We start from the raw sequence: 23,047 nt of genomic DNA on the forward strand, positions 1-23,047 counted from the left end.
ATGTGGTTGTTGTTGGGGTTTTTTTCCACTTTGTTTATATGGTTGATTATATTGACGGATTTTCATATGTTGAATCATCCCTGCATCTCTGGGATGAAGCCAACTTGGTCATGGTGGATGGTTTTTCTGATGTATTCTTGGATTCAGATTGCCAGTATTTTATTGAGTATTTTTGCAACAATGTTAATGAGTGAGATTGGTCTGTAATTCTCTTAGTAATATCTTTATGTGGCTTTGGTATCAGGGTAACTATAGCCTCATAAAGAGTTTGACAATGTTTCTTCTGTTTCTATTGTATGGAACAATTTGAGGAGTATTGGTATTAGTTCTTCCTTGAAAATCTTGTAGAGTTCTGTGCTGAAACCATCTGGTCCTGGGCTTTTTTTTTTTTTGGTGGAAGACTTTTGATGACTGTTTCTATTTCTTTAGCAGTTATAGGTCTGTTTAATTTGTTTATCTTGTCTTGATTTAATTTGGTAAGGATATTTATCCAGAAAGTTGTCCATTTCCTTTAAGTTTTCCAATCTCCGAGTATAGGTTTTCAAAATATGGCCTAATGATTTTCTGGATTTCCTCCATGTCTGTTGTTATGCCCCCCCTTTTTGTTTCTGATTTTGTTAATTTGGATATTCTCTTTCTACCTTTTGTTTAGTTGGAATAAAGGTTTGTCTATTTTGTTGATTTTTTTCAAAGATTCAACTTTTTTCTCACTGATTCTTTGTATTGTTTTCTTTGTTTCTATTTTGTTGATTTCAGCTTTCAATTTGATTATTTTCTGTCGTCTAGTCCTTCTGGGTGAGTTTGCTTCATGTTCTAGAGTTTTCAGGTGTTCTGTTAACTCATTAGTGTGGTATTTTTCTAGCTTCATTATATAGGCATTTAGTGCTAAGAATTTTTCTCTTAACACTGCTTTCATTGTGTCCCATAAATATGTGTATGTTGTGTTGTCATTTTCATTGAATCTTGGGAAGTCTTTAAGTTCTTCCTTGACCAATTGATGATTCAAGTGAGCATTGTTTAACTTCCACGTGTTTATGGGCTTTCTGGAATTAGCGTTGCTGTTGAATTCTAATTTTAAGCCATGGTGATCTGATAAGATACAATGGGTTATTCCAATTTTTTTTTGTATCTGTTGAGGTTTGCTTTGTTACTTAGTATGTTGTCAATTTTTGAGAACATTACCATGAGGTTATGAGAAGTATATTCTTTTATGTTTGGATGGAATGTTCTATAGATTTCTGTTAAGTCTATTTGAGTTATAACATCTGTTAGTTCCCTTATTTCTCTGTTAGTTTTTGGTCTGACTGACCTGTCCAGTGGTGAGAGTGGAGTGTTGAAGTCTCCCACTACTAGTGTGTGGGGTTTAATGTGTGATATTTAGAAGTGTTTCTTTTATATGAGGGTGTCCTTGTATTCAGGGCATAGATGTTTAGTATTGAGATTTTCTCTCGATGCATTTTTTCCTGTGGCTATTAAGAGATGTCCTTCTTTTGTCTCTTTTGTCCTTTATCTCTTTTTGATTGATTTTAGTTTGAAGTCTATTTTGTTAGATATTAGATAGCTACACCAGCTTGTTTCTTAAGTTGATTGGAAATTTTTTCCCAACTCTTTACTCTGAGACAATGTCTGTCTTTGAGGCTGAGGTGTGTTTCTTGTACGCAGCAGAAGTATGGATTCTGTTTTCATATCCAGTCTGTTAGCCTGTGTCTTTTTATAGGTGACTTGTATCCATTTATACTAAGGGATATTAATGATCTGTGATTGCCATCTCCTGTTAATTTAGTTTTTGTTATTGGTGATGTTAATTTGTGTGTTTTGCCCTTCTTTGGGATTTGCTGCTGTAAGGTCATCAGTTGTTTGTATTTTTGTTGATGTAACCAACTTCCTTGTGTTGGAGTTTTCCTTCTAGTACTTTGTATAGGGCTGGGTTGTGGCTCGGTATTGGTTAAATCTGGTTCTGTCATGGAATATCTTGTTCTGTCCTTCTATGGTGACTGAAAGTTTTGCTGGATATAGTAGTCTGTGCTTACATCTGTGGTCTCTTAATGTCTGCATAATGCTTAACCATGACCTTCTGGCTTTCATTGTTTCCAATAAAAAGTCAGGTATAATTCTGATAGGTCTGCCTTTTTATGTTACTTGGCCTTTTTCCTTTGCAGCTCTTAATATTCTTTCTTTACTCTGTATGTTTAGTGTTTTGATTATTATGTGGTGAGGGGACCTTTTTATTTAATACAGTCTATTTGATGTTCTGTATGCTTCTTGTATGTTTATAGGCATACCTTTCTTTAGGTTGGGAAAGTTTTCTTCTATGATTTTGTTAAATATATTTTCTGTGTTTTTGAGTTGAACTTCTTCTCCTTCTATACCTATTATTCTTAGAAGGGTTTGGTCTTTTCATGGTGTCCCATATTTCCTGGATATTTTGTGTTAAGCTTTTGTTAGATTTAATGTTTCTTTAACTGATGAGTCTATTTTCTCTATTGTATCTTCAGTGCTTGAGATTCTCTCTTCCAACTCTTGTATTCTGCTGTTCATGCTTGTGTTTGTGGTTTCTGATCGTTTTCATGATTTCTGTTTCTATAATTCCCTTGGCTTGTGTTTTCTTTATTGTCTCTAATTCAGTTTTTAAGTCTTGAATAGCTTCTTTCATATGTTTTACTGATTTTTCTTGGTTTTCTTTAAGGTATTTACTGATATCTTCCAATTTTTTGTTTGTCTTTTCCTCCATTTCTTTGAGGGAATTTTTCATTTCCTCTTTAAGAGTCTCAAACATTCTCCTGAAGTCACTTTTTTTAGGTCATTTTCTTCTGCTTCTACTCTATGTGGTTGTCCAAGTCTTGCTGTTGTAGGGTCTCTAGATTTTACTGGTGTCGTGTTGCTCTTTGTGGTGTTGCATGTGTTCTTACCTTGTCTACTCATCTTTTCCTCTAATTGGTGTGATTGGGGGTGTCTGTGACTCTGGTGATTAATATTCTAAGTGTCAGTGGATCCAAGGCTCAGAAGGTTGTTCCTCATGGTATAGTCAGTGCTATGGTTCTAGTTATCCTGTTGGTCACTCCATTCCTGGAGGTCACTTGGAGCTCCCGGGGGTTTGCTCCACTCCAATGGAGTTTCCTGTCTCGGGCCTGCTCTGGTCTAGGTTGTCAGTTCTGACCTGTTTCTGTAAATGTCCTTGGTCTGGATCCGCTCCTGTGAAGGTCCCTGACTTGGGGTTGGTCCAGCAAAGATCTCTGGCTCCAATCTACTTCCTCAGAGGTCCCAGACTCAGATGTGCCCAAACCTGCAGAGGACCTGGCTCAGGCTTACTCCCTCAGAGTTCCCAGACTCATGCCCCGAGGTATGTTTTTTGTATGCAGCAGAAGGATGGATTTTGTTTTTGTATCCAGTCCAATAGCCTGTGTGTTTTTATATATGAGTTGAGTCCATTTATATCAAGGGATATTAGTGATCAGTGATTGCTAGGTCCTGTTATTTTTGTTATTGGTGATGTTGAGTGTGTTTTCCCATTCTTTGGGATTTGTGGCTGTAAGATCATCTATTCTCTGTGTTTTTGTTGATGTAGCCAACTTCCTTGGGTTGGAGTTTTCCTTCTAGTAAAACTGTGTAGGGCTGGGTTTGTGGCTAGGTATTGGTTAAATCTGGTTCTGTCATGGAATATCTTATTCTGTCCTTCTATGGTGACTAAAAGTTTTGCTGGGTATCGTAGTCTGTGTTCACATCTGTGGTCTCTTTATGTCTGCATAATGCTTGACCAGGACCTTCTGGTTTTCATTGTTTCTATTGAAAAGTCAGGTGTAATTCTGATAGGTTGCCTTAATATGTTGCTTGACCTTTTTCCTTTGCAGCTCTTAATATACTTTCTTTATTCTGTATATTTTTGATTATTATGTGGCAAGGGGACTTTTTTTTAATCCAGTCTATTTGGTATTCTGCAGGCTTCTTGTATCTTCATACGAATATCTTTCTTTAGGTTGGGAATATTTTCTTCTATGATTTTGTTGAATATATTTTCTGTGATTTTGAGTTGGACTTCTTCTCTTTCTTCTGTCCCTATTAATCTTAGGTTTGGTCTTTTCATGGTCTCCCATATTTCCTGGATATTTTGTGTTAAGCTTTTATTAGAATTAATGTTTTCTTTGACCCATAAGTCTATTTCCTCTATCTTATCTTCAGTGCTTGAGATTCTCTCTTCCAACTCTTGTATTCTGCTGTTTATGCTTGCATTTGTGGTTCCTGATCATTTTCTCATAATTTCCATTTCTATAATTTCTTCAGTTTGTGTTTTCTTTATTATCTCTATATCGGTTTTCAAGTCTATTTTGTTCTTTCATCTATTTGATTTCTTTTTCTTGGTTTTCTTTAAGGGATTTGTTGATTTCTTCCAATTTTTTGTCTGTGTTTTCCTCCATTTCTTTGAGAGAAGTTTTTCATTTCCTCTTCAAGGGTCTCAAACATTCTTCTAAAGTTACTTTTTGGGTCATTTTCTTTTGCTTTATCTATATTTGATTGTTCAAGTCTTGCTGTTGTAGGCCACTAGTTTTATTGGTGTTGTGTTGCTCTTTGTGGTGTTGAGTGTGTTATCATCTTTTCCTCTGATTGGCTGTGTCTCTGGTGATCAATCTTTCAGGTGCCAGTGGATCCAAGGCTCAGATGGTTGTTCCTTGTGGTGCAGTCAGGATTATGGTTCCAATCACACCAGAGGTCACTCCTTGTTCCTGGAGGTTGTTCAGTTTTCCTGGGGGTTGCTCTGTAGTACTGGGGGTCATTTGGGCCTGTTCCCATGGAGGTTTTTTGCTTGGGACTGCTTCTGCTGAGGTCTCTGAGGTCACTGAAGTTGCTGTCTTGTAGAGATCACTGGTTCAGGCCTGCTTCTGCAGAGTTTACTGGCTCAGGCCTGTTCCTGTAGATGTCCCTGGCTTGGGCCCAGTCCCGCAGAGGTCGCTGGCTAAGCCTGCTCCCTCAGAGGTCCCTGGACTCGCATCTGGACCCACAGAGGTCTCCGGCTTGGGCCTGCTCTGGCAGAGGTCACTGACTCAAGCTTGCTCCTGTGGAGGCAGCTGCCTCGGGCCTGGGCCTTCTCCAGCTCAGGTAGCTGACTCAGGCCTGCTGGGTAGAAGTTGCTGACTCAGGCCTGCTCCCATAGAGGTCTCTGGCTGTGGCCTGCTCCCTAGGCAGTCAGTCCCTCCTTTGTACTGTTCCTGTGAAGGTTACTGCAGCAGGTACATGCAGGATAGGGGAGTGAGCTAGGAAAATAGAACATGCTTTATTACAAGCTGCTTCCTACGTAACTAATCCAGGCCTGTGAAAGAAGAAGCATACCTTATCTCTAATCATGTATCAGAGGCTCCACTTTCTCTTCACCTCATTATGCTGGGACACAAGTCACATTTAAACCGTAGCACCGTGGGTTTCCTGGATTTGGAAGGATCCTTCTCTCACACCCGCTGTCAGCCCAGTTCATGTCTCTGCCCCTGTGGTGTGTTATGGCTGCTGGGGCTTTGGCTGCTCCCCAGAGCAATAGCACAATTTTCCCTGTAGAAATTCCTATTTTTTGGAGAGACAGGATCTCACTGTGTGTTCCAGATGGAAATCAAACTCACAACCCTAGTATCTGGGATGAAGAAGCACACCTCCATGCCTGGTGGGAATTTTTGGAAGCCCTCATGGCATCAGAGTCCTGACACCAGTTTCCTGTCCACACAGGCCAGCTGGACATCATCTCCATGGCTGAGACCAGTATGATGCCAGAGGAGATCGAGCTGGAGATGGTGAAAATCCAGCGTCTCCGTGAAGTCCTGGTCCGTCGAGAGTCAGAACTCAGGTTCATGTGAGTGAGTGGGGAAGCGAGGCAGAGGTGTGTAGGACAGTAGTGGCCTGAAGAACATGGGGTGATGGAACATCATGTACTAACATTGAGCCCTTACAGGCACCAAGAAAACCCCTCATGGGTACCACATGTTCAAGGAATTAAACTCAGTTTTCTTCCTTCCATATCGCTCCCCCCCCCCCGCCTTTTTTTCCTTTCTTGGTTTTGTTTTTTTTTTTTTTTAAGACGGTTTCTTTGAGTAGCCCTGGCTGTCCTGGAAATTACTATATAGATGAGGTTGGCCTTGAACTTAAAGATCTGCCTGCCTCTGCCTCCTGAGTACTGGGATTAAAGGTATTGCCACCATGCCTGGCTTAAACTCGGTTTTCTTGATTTAAAAAAAGTTTAAGGGAAGAAAGTAGAAAACCAACAAATTATAAAAAAACATCCTGGTTTCTTTGGTGAGGGAGATAGGGTTGGAGTCACCATGGAAGATGACACCTACAGGTGGCACCTACAGTCTTCTCTTTCTGGAAATCCCAGGGTTCCTGGGACCCTTAAGAAATTTGTCTTTATGTTGGGCAGTGGTGGAACATAGCTTTAATGCCAGCACTTAGGAGGCAGAGGTAGGCAGATCTCTGAGTTTGAAGCCAGCGTGGTCTGCAAAGCAAGTTCCAGGACAGTCAGGGATACATAGAAAACCTGTTTCAAAAAATAAAAATAAACCAAAAACCAAAAGAAAGAAAGAGAGAAAAGAAAAAGAAAAAGAAAAGAAAAATTTGTCTTTATGTTTCAACTTTGCTATTTTAAGTGGGAAGTACCAGAAACTGCTTAGTTATGGTATTTCTCAAAAGCTTTGTTCTCTGGTCTGTCATGTGAGAGATTCATTTTGTTGTATTGAGAAACTCTGTTAACTTCCCATCTCCTTGGGCTTGAACTGAGCTGGCTTACCAGCTCACAAGTTAACCTTAGAATGTTGACAGTGTAGGGCCCTATGGGGGTGCTATGACAGCTACACCCTGATGAAACTAAACGTGCACATGCAATCGTGTATATATACTAATGCGTGTATGCACAAGTTTGTGGGGAAAGGCAGTTTCTTATTTTGAGTCAGCAGAAATAGTAAGCTAAGATTTGCTGTGGAAACCAGCAGCAGCATTCCACGGAACTCGTGTTATCAAGATGGCTAGTCTGTGAACGTACAGCCTCTTACTTGTTCTAAGGAGATGTGGTATGATATTTAGAGGTAAGTTTTAAATTATCTAAAATAAGTATAAAATATATGCTTTGCTCAAATATTAATTTTATATGCAAAAAAGAACCTTAGATTCTTACTAGAATCTAAAGAAGTGGGTATCTATTGTCATCTATTTCTTATTTTGTTTTATTGTGGGACAGTGTCTCATTATGTATCCCAGGCCGGACTCTCGGGTGTTGGTTGAGTGCTATGTGTACTACCATGTTCAGCTGTTACCACCATGTCCACCTGTTCAGGCTAGCCTGCTTCCAAACCCACATCTCTTTCCCTGTCACTCATTAGGGGTGAGGTACCCACAGGTGCTGCCCTGGCGTGAGCTGAAGAGGCAGAGCTGGGCCGTCCTGGCAGGTGACTCCCTGGGCTTTGGTGCCCTCAAGTGCAGGAAGGGAGAAAAATAGCCTGTTTCTTTAGAGCTGCCTGGTGGTCTGGGTCTCTAGAGCTTAGGCTTCCTGGGAAGGAGCAGGGGGTCTCCCAAGAGAAAAGATATTTTATCAAACTGTTTGCTGTGCTTGGATTCTAAACGCTCATTGTGTTAGAACCCCAGGGGGACCAAAACAGCACTTCCAAACACCAGGGTCTGCAAAGAAGATGTGCAGGCATCTTCTCTGGCTCTGTGATGGCTCTCACAGAGAGAACACACGGAGACTCCTAAACGTGAATATACTTATGCCCAAGTGAACTTAGCTCCATCAAGCAAGAGCTGTGTGTGCGCGCATGTGTGCATGTGTGCGTGTGTGCGTGTGGGGGGGCAGAGTCCCCTAACCCATGCAGTGGCAAATGTTTGTCAATGTCAGTCCTGGTCAAATTCCTAAGCAAGCATTTTGCCCAGGCTACTGGACATAGAATGCATGGGAACTCTAAAATGACAGCAAGTGCAGCTGGATCCATTCCATCTAAATTAGAAAACAACAAAACAGGTAGCTGGACTGGACGAACATCTCAGCTGCCTGTCAGCTCAGTCCCACCTTCTGCCAGAAGTAGAATTGGGGAACATCACCCTCTAGACAGGTCACCATTCCTTCCTTGGTGATTTTTGTTTCAGTCCTGCCTGTTCAGCAGGGTGTGTGCTTATCTCATTTAGCAGAGGATGAGACCAAGCCTCAGGGGTTAAAGGAGATGCCCCAGGCCTCCCAGCTGGGAATTAGAACTCACGCCCAGTTCCCCTTCAAACCTGTGCTCTCAGTATAACATTCCAGCATCTTCACCCACTCCGTAGAATGGGGAGCAATACTGACTGAAGCGTGTACCGGAGTATGGTGTAAATGATGAGATTGATATTGGGGGGATACAACTCTGCTGATGGGATCATTTGGAGGAAGGAAGGTTTCTGAACTTTCCCAGTTTACAGATAAGAAACAATGTTCCCTTTCTCTGGAAACAAGCAAACCAAAACATAAGGGCTCAGAACAACATACCATACCATCTCCCCCACCCGCAGGCCACCCAAGCACTAAAAATTAGACAAAGAGCAAACACAAGGCTGCTTTAGAGGATTGAGGACCCCTTCAGTCTGGAGTTACTTGGGATGACCAGAGGATGCATCTGCTCCTAGGGGCCATGGCTGCCAGGTTATGAAGAAGGCGAGAAGAGATGGAAGGACAGAAGGAAAGGAGGCAGGTGGGAGGGAAGAGGAGAGGAGAGAAGGGGAGGTAAGAAAGGGAAAGGGGGCTGCAGAAACTACATCTACCAAAACCTGAATAGTTGCCTGTGTGGGGAGCCCTTTACCATCTCTCTTTATGTAGCATCTCCAGCATCCTGAGCAGTACTTAGGACAATTAGTATTTCTCAAATATGCAATAAATTACCTTTCTCAACCTTACCCATCCTTACCCCCTAGAGCCTTGTTATATTCTCTCTCTGTAGCACGAATAATAAAAACCCAGGGACAGATATTGGGGTTCAACCTGAAGATCAGAAGAGCAAAGCAGCCGAGCCACTAGAGAGCTCATACCTCCATGAAACCTTCAGACTGAAAGAGAGCAAGTTCCTGTCTCATTCTGCCTTACATTCCTCTCTAGTGCTGGGATTAAAGGCATGCACCACCACCGCCTGGTCTCTATGGCTAACCATTGTGACTGCTGGGATTAAAGGTGTGTGGCTATTTTTCAGTCTGATCTTCAGGCAAGCTTTATCTATTAAAATAAAAGCTAAATATCATCTCTCTCTCTCTCTCTCTCTCTCTCTCTCTCTCTCTCTCTCTCTCTCATATTCATGTGCATAAGACAAGACCCCTTGTCTAGTGTAAGAGGGAGGTAGTGTTAGACTCTGTAGCCTGTTGAGCATTTTCAGGCTCATGACAAAGCTTTGCCTCACCTGAGCCTAACAGCCTTTGGCGGAACCAGTGGTAGTTATGGCCACAAGAAGATTGGTTCTGTTATACCTGCTCTGACGTAAACATGTTAAGCCCACAGATGCCATGGGACCCATGAATTAACCTGTGTTCCACAGTTGAGGTGGCCATGTGCAGATCCTTTTCAGACCAGGTCTGGTAGCAGCTGCCATCACTCCCTCTGTTTCTTCCTTAGTTTGTTACTGCTCTTTCCTCTGGATGCACAGCCCATCCTTGTCTTTCTCTGGCCAGAATGTTGTGTAGTAGGAGAGGAAAATTTACCCATTCCCTGAGTGCTGGTGAGAACTTGGGTCCAAAGCAGCTAAGAGCTACTGCTTCCTGGGGCCTCTGAAATGTCACACAGTGTGCCCTACACATGGTATAGTTCATTCACAGAAACCAACAAAATTTTCTACTTTCCCCTACATGGATGTAGAATCTGAGGCAATAGAGACATGACTGACTCGATGTCAGTAGCTAGTGCACAACAGAAGTACAGCTGGGACTCATGGTGTCTGTCTTAGAGGCAGAGTCTTGACCCAAAGCTAATCCCAATGCAAGGATTCTCTTTCCCTGGATTGTTCAGCCCTTCCAGAGCAGAACTAGCTCCTGCTTGGATGCCTGCATGCCCATACTGGGTTTGTTTTGCTTCACCATCTTTGTCAGGCTCACTCAGTACCTAAACCATGTATTGCACTACAGAACCCTCCCTGCCTGTTCTCTGAGTGCCAGCACCCATGGGCTCTCAAAAGGAGTCTGGGGACAGCTTCTTTCTCATCTACAGAAAACTGATATGTTCAGACCTTAGCTAGAGCCACCTGATGACTTCCGAGTGTGTTAGGCTTCTGCTCGACACCTGCCCTGTTCACCAACACTGCTAGTTCTCCCCACCCACTCCTAGATTCTCAGACACCGCACTTCCAGCCAGCCAAGGGAGGAGCCACCTCCTCAGACTTACTGCGTGTAGCCTCACCAACCAGCACTGACCCAAGTCTCCAGCTGTGACCAATGCTCTTCATCCACCCATCACATCCTTCTTATCAACATTTCCCGCACACCTCCTCGCACCATGTGCCTGCTCACTGCTGTGCCCCAAAGACACTCAGGACAAATGCCTGACTGAGGTGTCTGTTCGCATCAAAACAGCTGCTAACTGCCAGGATCACCCAGCATCACAAGTTACAGAGTCCTGGCTCTTTCCAGCACAGCTCACCACCACCCCCTACCCTAAACCTCTCCAGCCCATGGGCCGGGCTTTGCTTCCCTTTCCCCAGCTTCTTCTTTTCCGTACAACTTGGCCATGTGCTCCCTTGGTCCTCTGCTCCTGGCTCCAGGTCCCCTCTCTTGCCCTCTCTCTTCTCTCATTCTTCTCCCTGCTCCCCATGGCCTGGTTCAGTCCGGACCCTTCCAGATACCTCTGCTGAACTCTCCCTCATACCTACTACAGTAAACCCCTTCTCCCACCATGTGTTGAGTTGAGGGTTCAGAGCAGACACAAGTCATATTGGACAGTGTTCTTTCTTTGGACAGAAACTGTGGTGGTAGCTTTCTGTTATGCCCACAAATACCTGGGATAATTGATTCATAAACTGAGAAGACTCTCTGGGCTCACTGTTTCAGGTCTGTAATCAGTTGGTCTCATTGTTGTGAGCCTGAGGAAACAGAATACCCTGAAAAGGAAGAAAGATGAGATAGGGATCCCAAAATCTTCTGCTAAAGAATTCCCCCTATGGCCTTCCTCTCACTAGGTCCCACCTCTTAAAAGTCCCCACTGCCTTCTAAGAGTACCATCTTGGAACTATGCCTTTAACACGTGGTCCTGTGGGGAACATTCTAGATCCAGGATACAGAGTGATGCTTTGGGACTTGCAGATCCCAAGCCCCAAGCAAGTAAAGCCAGCCCACTACAAACTTACTGTGGAGCCCCGTTTCTGCAAGGGTTCCCGGGTCTCTGTAATGATTCACTTTGATTGCCAACTTGACTGGATTTAGAATTGCCTGGGGGCACAGCTCTGGGAGTGTCTGAGGAATTTTACTAAGGAGGGAGACCCATGTTCAATGTGGGTGGCACCACCAGTCGGGTAGGGAACACGACTGAATGAAAAATGGAGACAGGAGAAAGCCACCTCATCTCTCTGCTTCCTGACGGTGGATGTGGTGTGACCAGTGGTCACATCATAGTGTGATGTTCCTGCTACCAAGCCTTTTCCACTGTTACAGGCTGCATCCACAAATAGTGAGCCCACATAAGACCCTCTACTCTTTCTTTCTAGAATAACAAAAAATATTTTACTAAAATATAAGATTTACAGAAGTTTCCAGATAAGTCATACAAAAATTGTCACAAGCTTTTCTTCTTCTTTTTCTGAGAGGATGGGGCTGAGAATCTACACTTGACAGCTAAGTCACAGTGTTATTAGTGAGGGCTGTGATGTTTATTTAATGTTCCCATTTTGGTTCAGACAATCAAACTTGTCCATCTACAGCCTTTAAAGTTAGACTTGGCTAGAAAGCATATTCTAAAAAACTGGTGAGCTGCATTTAACCACTGCAATTAGAGCCCATAAGAGGGAGAAAGGAAACCATAAAATTAAAATAAAACTTTCCCCCTAAAAATAAAATAAAAACACCCATACCCCTGGCAGCTAACCCTGACAACTGCCTTCATTCACAGTGCTTTGTACTTAAACTATGATGGGGAAACACATCCAAGCAGAGTCACTGCTTTTAAACACTTCACAACAACCTGGATGACACTTCTGGCCTCTGCTCATGCTCTACAACAGTGAATCAGGACAAGACAGAGACTTGCTAATGTGCATGTAATCACCAAAGATGAAGATGCTTGGATTTTTATTCTGTAATGTTTCTAAGACTGTGTCCATTAAATGCAAACAAAAAATGGAAGAGTCTTGGCAGAACAGGAGAAGTGATGTACACTTGATGATCTGGTTGACTTAAATATTATTCATGGCATATAGCCTAGGCCATGCTCTCGCTGTTTCTATGGCGTGGGCTTCATTGTCTTCCACTGCTCAGCTACATCATTTGCTAGTGGATCATCTGGATTAGGAGCATTTGACAAAGCCTGGATTGCTAGCAGAACTGTGCAAATCTGCAGTGCTGGGGACCATTTATCTACGAAGGTAACAGGCCCAGTATAATATAATAAAGCATGAAAACTTCCCTCCCACACATTGGTGTTAGCATAAAATGAGATTACAATGTTTAGATTCTAAATATGGAACGCTTAAGACAGAAAGGACACAGTAATATAGCGTAGGGTGACAAACAATACTTACCTTTCAAAATATCTAAACATATTCTTCCCATCCTGTCTACATTAGGATGGTAAATTTCGGTCATGAAACGTACCTTAGGTGCTGCCATTGGGTATTCTTCTGGAAGGAATAGTTCAAGTTTAAAAGTCCCTCGCTCAAAGGGGGAATCCTGGGGGCCAGCAATGACCACATGAAAATAACGGGCGTTGCTCTCATCTGGTTCTGCTTTAATGCCAGGAACTGGTTCTGCCAGCAAACACTGGGTTTCCTTGAAGATCCTGCGGGGCAGCCCGGCCATCTTGTCAGAACCCGAGTTCGGCCTCTGCTCTTGTCTCCAGCTCCGCTCACCTCACGCCAAGACCCTCTACTTGTTATTGGTTGTTTTTTTTTTTTCCCCAGCTATTTTGTCCTAACAGGAAAAATAAATATGACACTCTCAATAGTGGTATTGTTTTCATCTTCCTGGGCCCTGCACACACTAAGTGCTTCCTAACAGGGTATATCAAGACACCCAGGTCCATGCCGTCAAGTTATACACCACAGTCAGGTTCATAGGCCTGGTCCTAAAGGTGCTCCAGCGGTGTGTGTTTCCCAGCATGTCTTCCCTGTATCTTCCCTTTAGCTTTAGATCCCTTTAGCTCGCCCTCTGGCTTTGCGCCTACAAAATGCCATTTTGAGATCTCTTTGCTGAGGTTTGTTGATCTTTATGAACTTTCCCTCTAAGAAGTCAGGGAGCCCCTCGGTTTCAGAGGACCTCCCTACAGCCATCAACAGGTAGCTGGGGGCTAAAGGCTAGGGCTCCAGGACATGCTCATCTCTCCCGTCCTGTCTGCTGCTACAACCTCAAGCACACTCTTTCCCTTCATCCCAGCCAGGGATTAATCACATCATTGACTTCTAATAACTCAAACAGCTCTAGGCTGCCCGGCTCAGCTCTCTGTCTTATATCCCTCCCTGTTCCTGCTGTTTATCTGGGTTCCAGAAAATTAAGTACCCTCAGCCTCCCAGTGGGCCGAGCCAGTTATCTGCACTCTGCACCTGCTAGTTGGATTTTCATAAAACGAGTGTGTGGGCCGCCTCTCAGCTTGCTCCAGGTAGTGGCAGCTTTTAATGGCATCAGGCAAGGAAAATGAGAGAACGAAGGGTGCATCTCAGGAGTGAGGTCCTGGCTTCTAGGATTTCCCCAGAACCACTTCATTTAGGGGCATGAGGTTTGAGGAAGAGCTCAAGTCGTAGGAACCAGCAGAGATTCCAAGAGGGGCAGAAGGTAGACACACTGTAGATGGCAGCCATGCTCGACGAAAATTCTCTGTGCATTGATGTATTAATCTTCATCACAACTCTTGTGGGGGTTTGAAAGAAAATGGCCCCAAAGGGAGTGGCACTATTAGGAGATATGGCCTTGTTAGAGGAAATGTGTCACTGTGGGGGTGGGCTTTGAGGTCTCCTTTCTCAAGCTTTTCTCAGTGTGACAGTCAGTTGACTTCCTGCTGCCTTCTGGTCAAGGTGTAGCACTCTCAGTGCCAGCACCACATCTGCTGCCATGCTCCCTGTCATGATGATAATGGGCAGAACCTCTGAAACTGTAAACTAGTCACCCTAATTGTTTTATTTAAGAGTTCCTGTGGTCATGGTATCTCTTCACAGCAATAGAAACCCTAACTAAGATACCTCTAGAGGCAGATGATGTCACAAACTCGTCTTATACATGAGAACCTGGAGCACAGCAAGATCAAGTTACTTGCTCAAGCTTGCGTGGCTTCTGATAAAGTAGATGATAGTGGTATAACCTGGGCTCTCTGGAGTGAGGACAGGGACAAATCAATGGTCTCAATCCTTGAACTTCTCAATGGTTTTATGTCTAGTTTCTTTTTAAATTTATTTATTTTTATTTTATGTGCATTGATGTTGGGTCCCCTGGAACTGAAATTATAGGCAGTTGTGAGTTGTCATGTGGGTGCTGGGAATTGAACCCAGATCCTCTGAAAGAGCAATCAGTGCTCTTAACTGAACCATCTCTCCAGTCCCAGGTCTAGTTTCTATTACCAACTGTGTGGCCTAGACTCATCTCCAGTTCCTCTCTCTGACCAGAAGTCCCACCTCTTCTCTCCTATCTAGCTATTGGCCATTTAGCTCTTTATCAAACCAATCACAGAGATACATCTTCACACAGTAAAAACTAATTTTCTGCAACAGGGGATTGTGGAATGGGTTTGAGTGGGGTGAAGAGAGAAATATCCCTTACCTAACAAGCCCTTGGTGTTCCAGCTTCATGGTCAGGCAAGGGTCAGGGGGCCATGCTTCTCTCAGGTAACTCCAGGTTACCACAACCTGTTTCAGGCCTGGAGCTGTGGTCCAGGATTAGGTATTAACCTAAGCCCTCACAAGGCTGAAGGTTAATCCCTTTTGTGGTCAATCCTGAGCCACAAAAATAGTCTAGGAGCTGAGTGCACTGGTGCGTACCTGTCGTTCCAGCACTTGGGAGGCAGAGGCAAGAGGACAGTGTGAGCTGGAGGCCAGCCTGGTAACTTAGTAAGACACTCCTTTCCACCCATAAACCATCTCTCCAGTCTTTGAACCGGGATCTTGAACATGCTAGGTAAGTGCTCTACCACTGCACTGTGTCCTGCACCCAGTTGATTTTGTGGTTAAGCTGGTCTTGCTATATCACAAAGGGAGAAAAGAACATGGGGAGAGAATTACCCTACAGAAATTCTCACAGATGAGCAACAGACGGAAGACTTCACAGTGTTCATAAAAGTCTTGTTTGCCATAGAAAACTCAAAACAAAATCAGAAGCAGCTCAGATCTTATAGCAATAGAAAACACAAATTGATTATAGCCTGGTTATATGGTGAAATAACATACACTCATGCATACACACCAGCTTCAGGCATGCACATGGTACACAGTAACATGTTTGGTGCAGAAACACGAGGACCTCAGGTTAATCTCCAGAACTGACATAAAAAAGGGAGTGCATGGTGGTGGTGGTGGTGGTGGTGGTGGTGGTGGTATGTCTGTAGTTCTAGCCCTGGGAGGTTGAGACAAGAGGAGACTTACCAGTCATCCAGTTTAGTTTCATCAGTAAGCTCCAGGTCAATGCTAGAACCTGTTTCATAAAATAAGGTGGATGGTATATGAGGAAGGACACCCAAGGTTCCCCCTGGACTTCACATACACACACATATTCAAATTCACAAAAAATATGATAGGTAAAAGACTTGTATAGAGATGGAAATACATAAAAATCAAAAACTATAACAATACAGGCATTTAATGTGGATATCACATAAATAAAATAAAATTTACATAAGGAATTAACCAGCTCGCTGCATCACTTAGCTCTAAGGAAATAAAGAAGCTAGGAGGAGACAGGGTGCAATGCTTTTAAACATCACAGAGCAGTTACCCTGGGGCAGGGTGCCAGTCCGCTGTAGTTCTATGACTCCACCAACTATATGCTTTCTGCCTACTTTTGTGTATAGTTTACAAACACACAGTTTCCTCAACTTTTAACATTTTTGGTAAAATTAGCATAAAATTTTCTCTTAGCCATTTAAGAATGTATAACCCATTTATATTCATCTACATTCTATCACATGGCTTTACCTCTCTTCCATATTCCACCTCCTATTTCCTCTTTAGTGAAGAAGGATACTTAAAAGAAATCCTACACTAGCTCAGAATTGAGAATAATAGAGGGTTATTTATTTAGGGGTAGACTCACAAATCAGAATCCTCTGCTGGAACAGAGAACAGAAACCAAATCCCACAGCCAGAAAAGAGACCGGATGCATGCTTTACATAGGCATAAATAGTATAAGAGGCCACACCCCAGTGAGTAGGTAACTTAAAGGCTGTATGATTTCCTGCAGCATTATGGTCTTAACTGGATACAACCAGGGATAGGCTGGGAGTCTCTGGAGGGATGGGGGGAGCCTCTGGGGATGGGGGAGGCATTAAAGTTTGGACTTTTGATGATTAAATAGGAATTGGTGCCTGTGATGGTTAATCTACAATGTCAGCTTGACAGAATCTAGAGCCACCTAGGAGACACACCTCTTGGCCTGTCCATAAGGGAGTTTCTGATTGGGTAATTGAGGTATGAAGACCCATTCTGAATGTAGGCTGGGTTTTTAGGCTTATTGTTTATAAACTACCCAGCATTTGTATCACAGTGGCTGCAGTGAACTAAAGCCCCTGAATAAAACCTCCTCTTGCTGCTGAGCTCAGAACCATGGTCACACCAAGGAAGCCACCTGTACCCTTCCCCATCTGTGCCCAGTCTTACCACTGTCACTCTGTTTCTGTGTATATGTGTGTGTTCATGTATATGCAGGTGTACATGTGTGTATATACATGTGGAGGCCAGAGTATCTATTATTGTGTTTATATGTGTATATGTGCATTTACATGTGAGTTGGTGCATGTGGAGGTCAGAGAACATCCACGTTAAGAACAATGTTCACCTCCTTTGAGGCAGGGTCTCTCCTTGACCTTAAGCTCACCAATTTGACTAGAATGGCTAATCATCAAGCCCCAGAGATTCTCCTGTCCCTACTTCCACATTCTGGGGTTTCAGGTACCTGTTACATGTATACTGGGGGTGAACTCAGGTCCTCATGCTTGTGGGACAAGCATTTTATTAACTGAGCCGTCTCCCCAGCACATGATTCTCTTCTCAGAAGCTTTGTCTGTGTTTGTAAATCTGATATGAGTTCCACAGTTTCTTATTGGATGCTGATCTCAACAAGGGCCACCAGTATTGACCCATTTACACTCATTGTTTTCAGTATTAGTGGCAATGTTCATGGCCCCAGATATATGGCCAAACCCAGTACTGGCACTCACTGAAGATTTAATGAGTGGGTGAGTTCTCAGCTTCCTGCTTTTCCTGTTGTCAGACTGTCCCATCTCAAGCTGCCCTGGGGGTCCGTGGGTGTGAGCAGTATGGCTCTAATGTGCAGGGGAGGGCATGCCTAGGCTTCAGGAGTGGACAGTGCTGCTACGGCTCTCGGTGGAGATTTGCCTCCCTGGGCTGGAGGACCAGGCAGAGAGACCCAGTCTTAGGCAATGACCATTTGTTCCCTCTACAGTTTTGGAGGCCAGAAGTCTTGACAATCACCGCCCTGGTTCACAGTCGATGCCTCCCTCAGCTGAGGCTCCTGGGCAAGAGCCTTTCCTGCCTTTTGCAGCTCTGGGTTTTGCTGTTGTGTGAACTTTTCCTGGGGAGACATGACCAAACATTACCCACCCCAGACAGTGCCCAACTGACCAAAGAAACTATTTAACTAAGCTAACTTGGTGAATCAACAAACTTATTAGGCCTATTTTTTAGGAGCAAGGGTGAGGGGTTACTTACCTCTGAAAAGTTTCCCACTAGCATGGATGACCACTCACTCAGGTTGGCATATCTGGGTCTCTTCAGGTAACCTTCCGTGTGTGTCATACATTCCAGCACCACCTGAGACCACTGGTATTGGGGCAGAATTAGGTACAGCTGGGAGGAGCTGCTGGAGACAGTGGGCGGGATCTCAGGTAGACCTTCCTCCCATCCTATTATGGGGGAATCCCAAAGGGCTCCATCCTGAGGGACATTTACAGGTTGACCGAGTTGCTCAGATTAAAATGGTCACAGTGGATGACTCAGTGGATAAAATGCTTGCTGTGGTAACCAGAGTTCAGATTCCAGCACCCACGTAACAGCTGGCCATGGAGACAAGCACCTGTCTCCATGGAGACAACACCAGCGAACAGAAACACACAGATTCCTAGGCTCACTGGCCACCAGCTCTACATTCTGTAAGAACTGTCTCAGCAATGGAGGTGGGAAGCAATTAAGCCAAATACCCAACTTTTCTGGGCTCCACATATGTATAAACATTGAGCTCATCCAAACATGCAAACACATGCACACACACACATACCACACACACACATAAAAAAAAGAGAAGACAGCAATGGCCATTATATTCAGAATAGCATCCCACAATACTTGCTTTCCTTGGCTTGTATTATGCCTAACTCTGCAAAGTCCCCTAAAAGCCAACAAGAAGACCAAGTCCCTTATGTAAAAGCAAAGAGCCTTTATTTTATCCAAGTTTGCAAACTCTGCATGTCCAACGAATTGGAATAAACTGAGAGCCCCGAGCTCAGTTAGAGTTGGGTTTTTATAGTTGCGGGTGGGAGATTTCTGAAGTTCAGGACCCCTGATTGGCTGACATTTGTCTAGGGGTGTCCTGGTGAGTGTGTTTTGGCAGGTGATCATATCTACAGTTGGAACGTTAGGCATTTCCTTTGGATGCTCTGTTCCTGGGTGATGCTCAGGTAATCTCAGTTTGTGGTTCTTCCTGCAACCAGGTATTGCTTCAGGGTAAACTACTGAGACTCAGGCCTCCATTAAAGTTATCTATGGCTGAGTCCTACTCTGGCAGGTGATAACGGTTGGAAGAAAAGAACTTCCTTTGGGAGATCTGTTCATATTTAGCTTATCATGGCTGGCTCCCACAGCTTGCAGCTCCTTCCTGAAGTCCTTATTTTACCATCTTTAAATCCGTCCTGAACCTCTCTCTTGTGTGTCAAATCTCCCTATTTTTTAAAACAAAATTGTCTTTTTTAAATTTTATTTTATTTTTTAAAAGAAAACAAGCTATCTTTTTTCATTTTACATACCAATCCCAGTTCCCACTCCCTCCCCTCCTCCCATTCCTTCCACCTTCCCTTCCATCCCACCCTCCATCCACTCCCCAGAGAGGACAATGCACATTGCTCCTAGGAAGAACCAAGGCCCTTCGTACTATATCCAGGCTGAGCAAGATATCCATCCAAAGAGAATGGGTTCCAAAAAGCAGGAACAAATCCTGATGCTACTGATCATGGCCCTGCAGTCTTCCCTAGCCATACAACTGTCACCTACATTCAGAGGGTCTAGCTTGGTCCTATGCTGGTTCCTTCCATGTATGACTGGAGTTGGTGGCTCCCATTAGCTCAGGTAGACTGTTTCAGTGGGTGTCCCCATCATGGTCTTGACCTCTTTGATCATATTTTCACTCCTCCCACTCCTCAGCTGGACTTTGGGAGCTCAACCCCCAATCTCCCTCTTAAAGAACACCTGTGTGTCCATCTATGGCCCACCTGGATGAATAATTCAGTGTAATCTGGATCCTCATTTTAGTCATAGCTGCAACATTCCTAATTAATAAAATTTTTACAAGTGTTCTTGAATCTTGAAAATGAAAACTACCTCAGCAGAGCACAGATACACCAGGGTCCAGGAGTTCTCTCTGCTAGTGATTGAATTCATTGAGCAGTTGCAGAGTGCAGTTACCATGCTAGCTACTAGGGAAACACAACAGAGTAGTCCCCATAGTTCAGAATTCCAGAATGACTTCTAGGGTTCTTCTAGGATGAATAGAAATTGCTTTTCACATTAGGAGAAAGAGAAAAGTACAGTCAGGATATACCAAGGCATTTTTCTAACAATCACAGATAATTTTGCAGGTTGTCAACATCACACAAGACCCTGCTTAGATAGTGATAAATTAAAACAAAAATGAAACTATTTCTCAAGCATGTCTGAACCTAGACAAAAATGTGAGCATTGTTGTAACATGAGGGGGCCGGCTTGTTGGGGTTTCTGTCCCGCCGGGTACTCCACAGCCAGCAAGCTCCAAAGAAAATCACACAGAGGACTGCATAAGATTATAAACTGATTGGCCCATTAGCTCAGTCTTCTTATTAGCTCTTGAAACTTATATTAACCCATTATTCTTATATATGTTAGCCACATGGCTCAGTACCTTTCTCAGTCGGAGGTTACATCTTGCTTCTCAGTGGTCTGGGCAGGACTGGACTGCGGAGGGAGCTTCCTGATTCCCAGAATATTCCTGTTCTCATCGCCCCACCTCTACTTCCTGTCTGGTTGACCCACCTATACTTCCTGCCTGGTCAATTAGCGTTTATTAAAAGATGATTGACAGAATACAGACAATTCTCCCGCACCACATTGTTAAAGCTACAGAAACCAGCAAACACGTCTTCATCTGATTTCTATTGCTATAAGAAAATACCCAATAGTGAATAATATATTTCTTTAAAGAGAAGTGTATTTGTTCCATGATTCCTGCAGCTAGGACACAGATGGGTGTCTGTTGAGGGATCTCTGACCACATCAGAACATGGCAAATGTATCACATGGTACGAGCATGTGTGAGACAGTCCAAGGGGTCACAGGGTAAGAGAGGAAGACACTGGAGAGAGACCCAGCTCAGTTTTGAACAACAACTACCCTGAGACCCAACCCATTCCCCAAGACTTAGCACTAACCTTTTCCTACCAGGGTCATTTTGCCTTAGCAGCTGCCTTTGGTTCTGCCTCTTCAGAGTCTCACTCACTTTTAACTTCTTTAGATTAGGGGGTCAAGTTTCTAGAGCATGAACTTTTGGGAAACAAGCCATATTCAGACCATAATAATGTCCATATTCTGACTCTGATTGGCTATTGACTTCCTTTCTTCCTACCCTCACACCCCTCTCAGGCTTGCACTTCTCAATTTGTTTCTACTGTACCTTTAAAAAAATTAATTGGGTTTATTTATTTAATGTGTTAATGTTTTGCGCATGTGTGTATTTGCACTACCTGTATGTTTAGTGCCTGTGGAAGTCAGAAGGAGCTGAAGTGACAGATGGTTGCAGGCCAGTGTGTGGGTGATGGGAATTGGACCCAGGTCCCTTGCAAGAGCATCATGTGCTCTTAACAGCTGAGACATCTCTCTAGTCCCCAAAATACATTTTAGTTGAAATAGAATTAAATCACTTTCCCCATCATTTCCTTCCTCCAGCTCCTCCCAGTACCTTCCCTCAAACTATTTCCATATTCCCCTCATGTGGGGTCTCTGTGACTACCAATGCCAGAAGGGTAACAGTCAGAGATAAGAAGCCAGTCCAGTTCCACATGACTCAGTAGTAGGTGTTGGTTCAAACTTCAAGAGTCTGACCCCATGTCATTTATAGCACATTACAATTTGGTGAAACTTCCAGGTGATAATTAGCTCAAACCCATGTACACAGTAAAGTTTAAGACATGATCATCAAAACTCTTTGTAAAGTGCATGTGGCACCTTCAGGGGGAAGGGGCTTGGACTTCTCACAGGGCAGGGTTTCCTGCCCACTCTTAAAGAGGGAGGGGGAGGGAGGAGGGAGAGTGAGTGAGTGGGAGGGGAGTGGGAGAAGGGGAGGAAGTATAAATTTCTTTAATGGAAAAATAAAAAAATAATAAAAAAATAAAAAAATGACGTGAGGGTCAGACTCCTGAAGAACTCATAGATTAAGAAAACTGAGTTCATATAAAGGGTCTGAGGAGGATCTGATGTGTTCTCAGCCACACAGGTAGTGCAAACATCACCAGGCTGTAAGTCACCTCCACTCCCAGCCTTCTCTCCCTTTGAAGCAACACCCTTCGTATTTAACATTCCTGGTTCCTCTAGTGCTTGCCTGTGAGCACAAGGACCGCATGCCTCACATCCTCCTACATCTGCTGGTGCAGCAGCTCTAATGAGACTTGCAGGAGGTGTCTGGAGACAGCTGAGGGCTTCAGAGGGGGACCCTCTGTGCTTTGGTGGGGGCAGGACACCTGCCATTCTGCCGCTGAGATTACTTTCCTCCATCCCTTTGCCATGCCCAGCCCAAGCCCACTAGATTATTTAACTTGGGGTTTGTGTGATACAAATCCATTTTTAAACATAGCATGACTCTCTCTCTACCAAATGTTTCACTTACATATTATACAAGACAGAACTGAGCCTGGCTACCCTCCTCACAGTCTCAGCACTTGAGAGATAAAGGCAGGAGGGTCAGGAGTTCGAGGCCAGCCTCAGCTACAAAAGGAGTTAGAGGCCAACCTAGGCTACATGATTCCCTCCCTCCAAAAAAATTGGGGAAATATTTTATTACCTATGTCAAAAGTAGTGAAGAGGTTTTGAGTGATAATAGAAAATGCGGAATGGGACTGAAGTATCTTCAAACCCTGCCAAGAAAACCCACCTCCCAGGCTTACTCCTGGGGCATTGATTTATTTAATCACTTAGTTACTTATTTTGATTTTAGAGACAGGGTCCATCTATGTAGTCCTTGCTGTCTTGGAACTCACTATGTAGACCAGACTAGCCTCTAATTCTCAAAGATATGCCTGGGTGGGTATATGACCACACCTGGCCTGATTCTGGGCCTTCTAAAAGGCTCATGGCCGCAAAAAATGGAACAAAGACGGGGAAACTATCTGGGTGACATCTACAGACAGTGTTACCATGGCAACTGTCTCAGCTTATCGTCTCTAGACTCGTGCCAGCTGTATGGTCTTGGTTGAGAGAG

General features: G+C 43.8%; 1 protein-coding gene and 1 long non-coding RNA gene across 2 annotated transcripts in view; one reads left to right on the top strand and one right to left on the bottom strand.

The window, feature by feature from the left end:
- Bmerb1 (bMERB domain containing 1) overlaps window positions 1-23,047 on the top strand; it is a 77,863-nt gene that overhangs the window by 39,929 nt on the left and 14,887 nt on the right. Inside the window, exon 2 of the mRNA XM_048433263.3 lies at window positions 5,707-5,830. Coding sequence (XP_048289220.3) covers window positions 5,707-5,830 — 124 coding nt within the window. The remainder of the gene's footprint in view (window positions 1-5,706; window positions 5,831-23,047) is intronic.
- LOC125399713 (uncharacterized) lies at window positions 10,938-18,314 on the bottom strand. The gene is made up of 4 exons (XR_015738942.1): window positions 18,043-18,314; window positions 15,741-15,789; window positions 12,772-13,086; window positions 10,938-11,066 (listed from the first exon to the last, which is right to left on the bottom strand). It is a non-coding gene; the product is annotated as an uncharacterized LOC125399713 (long non-coding RNA).

This window comes from Myodes glareolus, chromosome 9 (genome assembly GCF_982192425.1).
Source record: "Myodes glareolus chromosome 9, mMyoGla1.1, whole genome shotgun sequence".
Lineage (NCBI taxonomy): Eukaryota > Metazoa > Chordata > Mammalia > Rodentia > Cricetidae > Myodes > Myodes glareolus.